General features: G+C 45.3%; 1 protein-coding gene across 1 annotated transcript in view; it reads right to left on the reverse strand.

The window, feature by feature from the left end:
- Positions 1-5,417, reverse strand: part of klf5l (Kruppel like factor 5 like) — a 20,851-nt gene extending 15,434 nt beyond the window's left edge. The window contains 1 exon segment of the mRNA XM_068579761.1: positions 5,109-5,417. Within this exon segment, the coding sequence (XP_068435862.1) occupies positions 5,109-5,300 (192 nt within the window). The 5' untranslated portion in view covers positions 5,301-5,417.
- Positions 5,418-12,951: the final 7,534 nt, after the last annotated feature.

The raw sequence follows: 12,951 nt of genomic DNA on the forward strand, positions 1-12,951 counted from the left end.
TCATCACATCTCACACATCATTTTTGGAGTTTGGAGTCCAGACAAGAACTTCCCTCTCGTCCGGTTTCTGTCTCTTATTTCTCGCCACTCTTTGTTCTTTTTATTGTCTAGAAAAGCTCCTCAGCTGGCGGCTCGAGGCCAGCGGGCCGGAGGACTGAGCTCTTCCGGCGGCGTTTGGATTTTAAACGTCACGAGACACTCGAGAACGATCGCGACGTGAAGTCACTTTCTGCTCCACTCGAGCTCAAAACCTCCCGAAGAGACTCGAGGACGGACGTGTCTGCGTGTCGCTGCAGGTTCAGAGACTTCTTCTCTCACCGCAAGAATGAGTTCACCTTTTGTTTTTCATCCGCTGCTGTCCCAGACGGGTGAAGGGCATGATGGGTAAACGGCGGTGCGTTCAAGAGGCTCTGCGGCCGCCGACAGACGAGCGTTCACACCACGGGCGTTACGACACACTGGAGTCTGTCTGCGGGCAGAGACACGGCCGGGCATGATGGGTAACGATGACATCATGAGGCCGAACAACTGCAGAGGAGTTTCTGCTCAGGAGGCGACGCTCTGCAGGAGAACCGGGCCGCTGCAACAGGACGGCGTGAAACACTCGTTCGTCCGCCAGGGCGGCCATTTTACCCGAATACAACGCAGCTGATTGAACCCGCTCAGGAAAGAGTTTTCGGGAGGAGCTTTGATTTAATTTATCGAGGAATTTGCAGATGAGCATGAGCCAGGTGGACGGACAGGCCAGCAGGCAGGAAGTGCAGAGACACGGAGGACTCAAGACTACAAAATAAAACAGGAAACAGAAACCTCACACCATGACAGGATGAACTCTTCCTCACATGAACAGCCTGCGAGCTGAGACTCGTCTTCAGCGGAGAAAAGTCAAATCCTTCCACAAAGCAAAACAGAGGAGAGAGCGAACGACCTGCTGGAAGGAGATCTGAAGCCTATCGGAGTATTGATCTGCAGGAATCGTTAGGCGTGACGGCCGCGGCGCTCCTGATCCGTACCAACGGAGTTACTCTGTAACTTCCCTCGGCTGCGCTCCGTCTCGCAGGGAGAAGTATCGCTGATTTCACGACAGAAGAATCTGGAGCTGGGTTTCATATCAGTTACTCATTCTGCTCACGGCGGAGGCTCAGAGCGCTTCAGCTGACAGAATATTGATCTATTAATATCACTGTATGATGGTGCATGAAGCAACACAGGAACATCTCTCAAACTCTGACCAAAGATGCATCTTTAAGATCTCATTAAGCTCTGGGAGGACGCAGAGTGTACTGTAGTACTGTAATACTGCAATACTGCAATACTGTAGTACTGCAACACTGTAATAATGTAATACTGCAATACTGTAGTACTGCAACACTGTAATACTGTAGTACTGCAATACTGTTACTTTAGAGACTAATGTACTACACATCTCTTCACGAAAGGAGACTGATGAAGAATTTAAACATCAAATCCAGTGACGGTGATGAACAGAGTTCATACTCATTGTGACAAATGGATCTCCAGGACTTTAAACCAAATGTCCAAAATCTTATTTTTTTTTCTCTAAATTTAACACATTTTAACAACATTTTCAAAACTTTTTTTTCCTTGAAATTTCCATGACTTTTTTTTTTAACCAAATTTCAACCAAATTTTCGTAACTTCTTTTTACCAAATTTCCAAAATCTTCTTTTTATTCCAAATTTAACAAATTTTAACATTTCCATAACTTAAAAAAAAAAAAAAAAACAAATTTCCATGACTTTCTTTTTTACAAAAATGTCATGATTTTTTTTTTTCAACCAAATTTTTGTAATTCATGATTTCAAACTCAGCGTGAATGAACGTCATGAACACATGAATAGAACACATGTACACCACTTTTGGGGATTTCATTTTTTTCAAGGACTTTCCAGGCCTGGAAATATCTTTTTATATAATTCCATGACTTCTCCAGGTCTTCTGTATGAACCCTGCAGCGAACATAGAAACATCTCAGAGAGCTCAACAGTCTGGACTCAGCGTCAGATGTTTGCTGGTGGAGACCAAAACGCGAGCTGAAGCTGAGTTCACCGATCGTTTCCTCAAACCGTCGACACATGCGGCGTTTAAACAAAACCACTTTCCTTCCTCACAAACAAGAAGACGTCAACGAGTTCATTCACTGAAAAAACTCACTCGGCAGGACGGAAGACAGACTCCAGTCAGCCGGATTAAACCTGCGCGTCTGTCGAGCCGCCGCGACTTCTCTCACGAGGTCGACCTGCGATGCTCTCGGGCCCGGAGGCGGGTGGACGCATGCGGGCCCTGCTCAGACAGGTCGGGCAGCATGCTGCTGTCACCACAGAGAGAGAGAGAGAGAGAGAGAGAGAGAGAGAGAGAGAGAGAGAGAGAGAGAGAGGAGAGAGAGAGAGAGAGAGAGAGAGAGAGAGAGAGAGAGAGAGAGAGAGAGAGAGAGAGAGAGGCAGAACTCGAGAGGGAAACCCGAATTATACTCCTGCAACTACAACTGCTGCTGCCACGCAGTCGGGTTGACGGACTCGTGTTGGTTTATAGTTCCTGTGTGTTTCATACTCCAGACCAGCAGGTGGCGCTACGGCCGTTTAGAGTCGACCGTTTAGAGTCGACCTGCACGCCGACGTTCACCGACATCTCCCTCCAGGACTCCACCTCCATCTTTGTGTCCTGATACTCCGTCAGGTTTTATAAATGTTCATATTTGTGGACCTCTTCAGCCAAACGTTCTTCAACAGGATCCATTGTTCCTGTTTCTGCTGCGGCTTTTAAAAACAGAGGTATGATGCTGTGAAACCGGACATGAGAGACTCAGACAGGACGTGGTTAGCGGACCAATCACAGCCTTGTGGGCTCGCGTTGCTTTGACGGATAATCAGAAATTTGTGGCGACGCACGCGAGCAGGCAAAATGGCCGATTTGACCACGCGAGGGCGGCCATGCTGGCTTGCGTCTCTGCGTAAAACCAGAGTGTGAATCAGCCTTTAGTTCGGAGGCGAGAGCTGAAACGCAGAACGGCGGGAAGAAGACGAACGGAGCGCGAACCTGAGAGGAATGTCTTCCTGCACGGTGGCGTGGAGCGAGAGCGCGTAAGGTGAAGCCTCTGCAGCTGCGGTCGGCTTTCAGAATTTGCCTGAGGGGGCGACTATTTAACTCAAGCTGACTCCTTTGTTCCCGACATAGTCACGCTTTGCACAACATGAAGCTGCAGCAGCGTTGCAGCAACGAGGCTCCAGAGGGGCAACGAGCAACGCGGCAACGAGCCGTCCTAACGCAGCGTCACCTGATGTTTAGATGTGTCCTTGTGAGTCGTCCCATAACTCAACAGACAACGTCTTGTCTCGTGACGCTCCGGTGAATGATTGACGACTGCAAAGCCGCATTACATCGTGTGAGTCGCGGAATCCCACAATGCAGTTCACCTCGGCTGTAAAATACCTCTCTGCTTTATGACGCGTCAATCTGGCCGAGAAGGTACACGATGTTTTTTAAACAGGCGGCAGGAAAGAAACCCTGAAGACGAGGAAATAATCTGCAGCCATAAAGAAAAGAAGCTGCCGCTTCCACTTTTATTCAACCAGGGGGCGACTCCTGTGGTTGTATAGAAGTCTATGCTTCATGTGTTAAAGCTGCATTCTCTCTCCTGACCACCAGGGGGCGACTCCTGTGGTTGTATAGAAGTCTATGCTTCATGTGTTAAAGCTGCATTCTCTCTCCTGACCACCAGGAGGCGACTCCTCTGGTTGTATAGAAGTCTATACTTCATGTGTTGATGCTGCATTCTCTCTCCTGACCACCAGGGGGCGACTCCTCTGGTTGTATAGAAGTCTATGCTTCATGTGTTGAAGCTGCATTCTCTCTCCTGACCACCAGGGGGCGACTCCTCTGGTTGTATAGAAGTCTATGCTTCATGTGTTAAAGCTGCATTCTCTCTCCTGACCACCAGGGGGCGACTCCTCTGGTTGTATAGAAGTCTATGTAAGTGACTCTCTTGATGTATTCCCTCAGTAAACATTGTAAAGTTCATGTCTCCATAGTTTCAAGTCTTCTTCTATACAGCACGATGTTCATCTAGTAAGTTCTGGTGGGTGTTTGGCAGGAAGCAGCATCCTGATACAAACATCACCAGAGTGACCAAACCGGACCTCTCCGGCCTCTCGGCCGTCTGTTTACCAAACAGCGGCGTCGTGTCGAGGCTTCTGGTTTTGCGCAAAAACACAGACACACTCGACCTTTAGAGGAGGAGGTCACTCTTCTGTTGCCTCTGAAGCGCTCGGCCTCATTAGCCGAGTATCTCCTGCACATCTACACGCAGAGGAACGCCACGGTGCGAAGGAGAAGAGGCCATTTTGCACACTTTGTCTAAAAATTCCACCTGCTTTCTGCATCATGTGACCAGGTCATGTGACCTCTCAGCCTCAACAGAAGCACCATCCCTCAGGGGGAGGGAGACATTTCTATACTCATCTCCTTCCATTGTAGTGATGTTAACTGTAAACTAAATGTTCTTTTTGCACCTTTGCACGTGAAGCACTTTGAATTGACGCGTAGGTGAGCTGTGCTGTGGAAGTAAACCTCTCTGAAGAAGATTAGTGTGTGTAATAATGCGACAACCCGCAGGGTAATAACTACACAACTCATTTAAAAACAGGTATAACACTCATTTGTTGGCAAATTAACTCCAACAAGCCTGTTTTCCTATAACTGTCCTGTAGGCAGTCGGACCTTTTACACTGCAGAAGTGATAGCAAAGCCAAAGGCTTCATGTGAATGAGTTCATTAAAACAGATCCTAAAAACAGCTGCAATATGTCTAACCTGCACCACACGGAGTGTCTGTGAGCAGCCTCCATCAGCTGAACTCTACCTGCGTGCTCAGGTGTGTGTGGAGGACTTTACCCCCGCAGGTGAGCTGCCTCCTCGCGCGGCTCACTGGTAATTAAATGCTAATTACAAGCTTCGTGTGTCACGAAAAAAAAACGAGCTTTTACTGTGACGTGAAGCAGCAGCTGCAGCGTCTGTTCTCACGTGAACTTATAGAGACAGAACAACCCAGAACAACAGGCCGGAGCTCCGGCGGGCGGCGGTGACTCTCACCCCGGGTTTGACGTCCTCGAACACGGACGCGTCCTCGGATCCGTCCGCCGCGGGCATCCTCACGGGCTTCAGCTGCGTGAACACCGCCCTCTCGTCGGTGCTGTGCGGCGCGTTCATGGCCGGTCCAACCCTCGCTGCCATCGGGACGCCTTCACTCGTCTTCTCGGGAATGTGTGTCGACAGTGAGCACATGAAGATGTGTTGCGGGTTTAAAGCAGCTACTCCTCAGCCCTGCCCGCTCCTCTGGCCCTCAGGTAGGTTTTACCTGAGCTCAAGTATGGAGCCGGCAGCGCTGCGAGCCAATGGGAGCGCGGCGCGAGACCCGGGGACCAATCAGCTGCGAGGAGGGAGGCGGGACTCACCTGAGAGACAAAAGGAGGAAAAACTGGAGGACACACACACACACACACATACACACACACGCACACACACACACACACACACACACACACACACACACACACACACACACACACACACACACACACACACACACATAAATTTATGTATTTACAAATTTTTAAAAAATGCTGCTTATGATTTTTTTTAAATATATAAATGTGATAAATTCCCACCCACTTTTTTTTCAAACTTCATTTTATTCAAATAGATGTAAATCCATCTTCCTGTTGCACGTGATAGTTACAATAAGTTGGACACACACACGCGAACACGCAGGAATAACACAACGTTGCCAAGACTTTTGTGCATTTCGCTGCGTGTCGCAGCAGGTTGAGCAGCTGAAGCTCAAGGTGGTTATCAGATATTTAATAGAAACATAACATCTTGAGTGTGTGATCAGAAAACAGAGTGATGTCATCGCTACGGGTCAGAAAACATTCAAATAAACATGTTTAAAGATTCTTCACGGATCATTTCTATTATTGCTTTGACAAAAAGACAAACAAACAAATACAGATTGAGTTGAGGCGCGCGCTCGACAGCTGGAGCTCCTGCAGGTTTTCACCAGCCGCGAGCGACAAACAGCGATTCATGACACTGACGCGCGTCCACGAGACGAGCCTCCGCACAGAGCTGCTGCCGCTCTGTGAGGACACGTGTGGACGCATGAATGTATGAGGACGTGCACGCATGAACGCATGAATGTATGAGGATATGCACGAATGAATGTATGAGGACATGCACGTATGAATGCATGAATGTATGAGGACATGCACGCATGAATGTATGAGGACATGCATGTATGAATGCATGAATGTATGAGGACATGCATGCATGAACGCATGAATGTATGAGGACATGCACGTATGAATGTATGAGGACATGCACGTATGAATGCATGAATGTATGAGGATATGCACGAATGAACGCATGAATATATGAGGACATGCACGTATGAATGTATGAGGACATGCATGTATGAATGCATGAATGTATGAGGACATGCACGCATGAATGTATGAGGACATGCATGTATGAATGCATGAATGTATGAGGACATGCATGCATGAACGCATGAATGTATGAGGACATGTACGTATGAACGCATGAATGTATGAGAAGATGCACGCATGAATGTATGAATGTATGAGGACATGTACGTATGAACGCATGAATGTATGAGGACATGCACATATGAATGCATGAATGTATGAGGATATGCACATATGAATGCATGAATGTATAAGGACATGCACATATGAATGGATGAGGACATGCACGTATAAACGCATGAATGTATGAGGATATGCACGTATGAATGCATGAATGTATGAGGATATGCACGTATGAATGCATGAATGTATGAGGATATGCACGTATGAATGCATGAATGTATGAGGATATGCACATATGAATGCATGAATATATGAGGACATGAACGTATGCATGTATGAATGTATGAGGACATGCACATATTAATGGATGAGGACTTCATATCTCCTGGAAGTCATTTAATGTCTCTTTGTAGTCGCTTTGTGTCTCTTTGTAGTCGCTTTGTGTCTCTTTGTAGTCGCTTTGTGTCACTTTGTAGTTGCTTTGTGTCACTTTGTAGTTGCTTTGTGTCACTTTGTAGTTGCATTAAGGCCGCTTTGTGTATATTTGTGCTCATTTTGTGTCTCTTTGCGTCTGTTTGAGCCTCTGTAGTTGTGTTGTCTCTTTATGGTAACTTTTGTGTTTATTTGTGGTCACTTGTGTGTCTCTTTGCAGCTGTTGTGCCTCTCTCTGTAGTTGTTTTGCGTCACTTTCTAATTGTAATGGTCTTGTTTATTGTCGTTTTGCGTCTATTTGTGGTAGATTTATGTCTATTTGTGGTCATCTTGTGTTTCACTGAGGTGGTTTTGCCCATTTCTGTAGATGTTGTGAGTCTCTTTGTGTTGCTTTGTGGTCATTGTGAGTCTCTTCCTGGTCTCCTGACATGACTACATGAAGGTAAAGGCCTGTGTGCAGTGCGTCTCTCCCGCTGCTCACACAGCAGTTAGCTGATTGACTTGTTCATCCTCACGTCATCACAATAACAGAACTACAAAGACCAGAAGCAAACACTGTGTTTACCTTGACGACCGCTGTGTGGGCACATCGTGTCCAAAGTGTCTCCACATAACGGGGAACGCTGGCGACGTACTCGTTAAACCTGATTCGGGGCATTTGTCACATGAGCCGGGGACATAAAACATACCGGAGGGGCGTTAGCGCGTTAGCGCTCGCCTGCGTCAAACCCGAGGCCGGCGTGTGATTATGAACCGTGAGAAAGTTCAGCTCGGATGCTTTCACTGAATATAATAACACAACCTTTCCACGAGCCGGTCGAGTGTGTCCCACTGGTCCGTCTGCATATTTGCAGAGGATAATTATACCACGCTGTGCCATGCGAGCGGAGATTAAAGAGCTGGTACAATTCCACGTGCGGCTTGAACAACTGTCAACGGGGAGACGGGTTGCGCAATAAGACATCAGGAAGTTCAGCTGGACTCACTGCTTCTCCTCCTTTGTCTCGGTAACGGATCCCATGAAAAGAGCAAAAGCAACAGCGTGCTGCTCGTGTGTAGACGCCCTCTGACCCTCCAGACCGCTCACGCCCCTCGCTTCCTGGACGCTAAATGCTAACAACATGCTCCAGTTGGCAACGCTAGTAGCGTGCTATCTTCAACATGCTCACCATCTTAGTTTAGCATGCTAACATGCTAACATTTGGTCGCGTACGCTGACCATTTTCCCCCGATTTGACGACATTGTCCCAGTTGTAGCCGCTTTGTGTCTCTTTGTGGTCACTTTGTGTCTCTTTGTGGTCGCTTTGTGTCACTTTGTAGTCACTAAGTGTCTCTTTGTAGCCACTTTGTGTCTCTTTGTAGTCGCTTTGTGTCTCTTTGTGGTCGCTTTGTGTCACTTTGTAGTCACTTTGTGTCTCTTTGTAGTCACTTTGTGTCTCTTTGTAGTCGCTTTGTGTCTCTTTGTAGTTGCTTTGTGTCTCTTTGTAGTCACTTTGTGTCTCTTTGTAGTCACTTTGTGTCTCTTTGTAGTCACTTTGTGTCTCTTTGCGTCTGTTTGACTCTCTTTGTAGTTGCGTTGTGTCTCTTTGTACTCACTTTGTGTCTCTTTTGTAGTCGCTTTCTGTCTCTTTGTAGTTGCATTAAGGCCGCTTTGTGTATATTTGTGTTCATTTTGTGTCTCTTTGCGTCTGTTTTACCCTCTTTGTAGTTGCGTTGTCTCTTTGTAGTGACTTTTGTGTTTATTTGTGGTCCCTTTTGTGTTTCTTTGCAGTTGTTTGCATCTCTTTTGTAGTAGTTGATAGTTTTGTAGTTTTTGTAGTTGTAGTCTCTTTAGGAGTTTAGTGTCACTTTCTAATTGTAACGGTCTTTTTTATTGTCGTTTTGCGTCTCACTTGCACAGCTAAAGCGGCTCAAACAGCGGAGGACAACAGGTGTGAAGTCACTGTTCAGAAACAGTAGCGCTGCCACAGCTTCTCAGAGGCTTTTGTCCACCAAGAAGCGCTTCACCAAAGCGTCTCTCGTGCGATGACGCAGTGGTTTGTGTGTTGCACGACAGACTGGAGCCACAGAACCAGATCTGTCTGCTGACTTTTCCATGACTGCGTTTTAATGACACGTCTCCAAAGTGGCGGCGCTACTTTATTCATGCCTCAATTAATCAAACATTCAGACCGCAAACAACGGCTCCGACACGACTCTCCGCCGTCCAGCTGTGAGCGTGCGGCGCTTCAGGTGAGGTCGTTAATGAAACTCCTGCACCGTGATCCACATTTCAGGCTCTCCGTCCACAACCAGTTCATTCTCATCAGTCCTGGTTTTGCTGAATGTCTCTGAACACAGTTTCAGTTTCCAATGAGAGTCTTTCCATCAGCTGATGAGTCCACTCCCTCCTGGCCTGGATCCAGCCTCCAGTGGAGCAGCATCATCATCATCTTCATCCTCATCAGCGTGAACAGTGTGTACTCTGACTGCATGTTGACACATGGTTTTAATAACATAGAAGTTCATAATGACTAAAATACAAGACAGCGATTATGGCAGTTTGTCACATTACACAAGATTATGTGTTTAATATGTAATCACCTGTTTTAATTTATATGTTCTTTCTTTTTGTATAAGAAAAATGGTACGAACATAAGAGACCTTGTAGTTGTTTCATGTCTCTTTGTAGTTGTTTTAAGTCTCTTTGTAGTTGTTTGAAGTCTCTTTGTAGTTGTTTTAAGTCTCTTTGTAGTCGCTTCATGTCTCTTTGTAGTTGTTTTAAGTCTATTTGTAGTTGTTTTAAGTCTATTTGTAGTTGTTTTAAGTCTCTTTGTAGTTGTTTTAAGTCTCTTTGTACTTGCTTCATGTCTCTTTGTAGTCGCTTCCTGTCTCTTTGTAGTTGTTTTAAGTCTCTTTGTAGTTGTTTTAAGTCTATTTGTAGTTGTTTTAAGTCTCTTTGTACTTGCTTCATGTCTCTTTGTAGTCACTTCCTGTCTCTTTGTAGTCGCTTCCTGTCTCTTTGTAGTTGTTTTAAGTCTCTTTGTAGTTGTTTTAAGTGTATTTGTAGTTGTTTTAAGTCTATTTGTAGTTGTTTTAAGTCTCTTTGTAGTTGTTTTAAGTCTCTTTGTACTTGCTTCATGTCTCTTTGTAGTCGCTTCCTGTCTCTTTGTAGTTGTTTTAAGTCTCTTTGTAGTTGTTTTAAGTCTATTTGTAGTTGTTTTAAGTCTCTTTCTAGTTGTTTTAATTCTCTTTGTAGTTGTTTTAAGTCTCTTTGTAGTTGTTTTAAGTCTATTTGTAGTTGTTTTAAGTCTCTTTGTAGTTGTTTTAAGTCTCTTTGTACTTGCTTCATGTCTCTTTGTAGTCGCTTCCTGTCTCTTTGTAGTACCTCAGTGTGAACAGCGTGTACTGTGACTGCAGGGTGACACGTGGTTTTAATAACACAGAAGTTCATAATGACTGAAGTACAGCGATTATGGCAGTTTGTCACATTACGTGTTTCATCATTTGTGTTATTCTATTGTATTGTTTTGTCGTATTAAAATGTAATTAAACAAAACTGTCTGAACAGAACGGGTCTGTTGAACAGGTTGGTTTGCCTCCACTCGTCAAAGTCATCAGATTCAACGTCTCTCATGCGTCAAACATCTGCTTATTGAAGACAAACGAAGCCGTTAAACCTTCAGTCAGGATGAACTCTCAGCTGGACTTCACCGTCTCAGAGATCAAGATCACCTGCAGCCGATTTCAAGGAAATGACGCCGCAGACGTCTGGTTGTGTATTTGTATTGGATGTAAATGAAATGCAAACGCTGATGCCGACGGACACACACACACACACACACACACACACACACACACACACACACACACACACCAGAGTCTTGTGTGAACGCAAAACTGTTCGTCGTGTGTGAAACTTAATGAAAACGTAATAAAAGTGTAAACCATTAAAAAAAAAAGATGAAATGTGCAAAATGATGAACCTGCACAGAAGATATGAAACACACACACACACACACACACACACACACACACACACACACACACACAGAAGACACTGGACTCGCTGCATTCTTGTGTCTGCAGCAGTTGTGTGTTGTTGCACACAGCGCTGTGAGTTGTTGCACATTGTGAGTTGTTGCACATTGTGTGTTGTTGCACGCTGTGTGTTGTTGCACGCTGTGTGTTGTTGCACGCTGTGTGTAGTTGCACACAGGGCAGATGAGGACGGGGCGACGCCCTGCAGAGGGATCATGTTGTGTAGCTCCTGCTGACAGCACTCAGACGAGTTGATGGAGATCATTAAAGATATAAAAATGCTGCCTGAGCTTCAGTGTTGGTGTTCCATCGGGTGACGAGCGGCAGAGCAATGCATTGTGGGTGGAGGACGCGCTCGCTGCCAAGCATTCCTCCAACGGCCGACATGTGTGACGTGTTTTTATTTGTTAAAAATAGCTCCAGGTGTGTTTTCATCCACGAGCGCTTTTTCCAAAACACGACTTCATGAAATGAAAACACTGAAGCGGCGACGGCGTCGCTCCTCTCGCTCGAGACACATGTTCAGGTTCTCCTGAAGTTCTCTCACGGAACATCCTTCACTTCTAGAACGAGAACAGACGGAGAGTTTCACATGAAGTTCTCTTTCTGGACATTTTGAGAGTTCATGAACGCACAATGTGAAGCTGCAGATCCTCAACCAGCTCAAAGGTTTTACAGCTTCTCTCTCCAGAAGAGCTGTGACATCACTGCTCAAGGGCTTCAAGGGCTTCAAGGGTTTTATTAGGCTTTATCAAGGGGTTTCAAGGGGTTTCTATGGTTGTAATGTTTTCAAGAGTTGTTTAGACTTGTCAAGGGTTTTCTATGATTTTCAAGGGGTTTCAAGAGTTGTCTTGGATTTTCTATGGTTTTCTGTGATTGTAGGGTTTTCAAGGGTTTTCAAGAGTTCTCTCGAATTTTCAAGGGTTTTCTATGATTTTCAAGGGGTTTCAATGATTTTCAAGGAATTTTTTTTTAAGGGTTTCAAGAGTTGTCTGAGATTTTCAAGGGTTTTCTATGGTTGTAAGGTTTTCAAGAGTTCTCTAGAATGTTCAAGGGTTTTCCATGATGTTCAAGGGGGTTCAATGATTTTCAAGGAATTTTATTTAAGGGGTTTCAAAAGTTGTCTGGGTTTCTTAAAGGGTTTTTTATGATTTGCATTGGTTTTCAAGGTTTTTCCAGGGCCTTCTACTCATCCATTAGTCCTCTAAGGCGATGTATTATCACTGGAGTGCTGCTGGAAATGAGCCTCTATACACTATGTAGATATTTCATTAAATACCAGACATTTCCATCTACAATAGTCTTTTACCACAACAACAATGTTCAGAGTGTATTTATGATTCATTTCATGTTTTCTTCACTAATAAAAACAGTGCTTTTCTTTGAAAAATAAGGACATTTCTAAGTGACCCCAAACTTTTGAACGGTAGTGTAAATCAGAGAAACATTAAAGGAACACAGACGTAGAGATTATTGAGAGGAAAACGCTTCACTGAACAACATCCAACAGCGACATAGTATGAACGTATGAATCTATATCAAGCTACAAATCCATCATCGTGTGCAGGAGAAGCAGCGAAGCTGCGGTGGATAACGCGATGAAGACAGTTCAACAATGCTGGCGTCACTCGTCGGGTGTTTTTCTGCAGAGTGTTTGTGTAATTCGGTGCAGTTTGGACGGGTGACACGTTCAATACCAGTAATCTTTAAATAAACAAAGTGAGCTGGACTGGGAGTGGGCGGAGCTTCGGGGCTGTGCAGACTCAGTGGAGCCTGTCGCTCTTCGCGGGCCTCAACTCCTCCACTTGTTCGCTTCCTTGCTGCCGGATGCTCGGCTCCATCTCACACAAGTACGTAAAAACCCCACAAACTCT

Source organism: Clinocottus analis, unplaced genomic scaffold, assembly GCF_023055335.1.
Source record: "Clinocottus analis isolate CAN_PGR_092001 unplaced genomic scaffold, fCliAna1.0.p SCAF_17, whole genome shotgun sequence".
Classification (NCBI taxonomy): Eukaryota; Metazoa; Chordata; class Actinopteri; order Perciformes; family Cottidae; genus Clinocottus; species Clinocottus analis.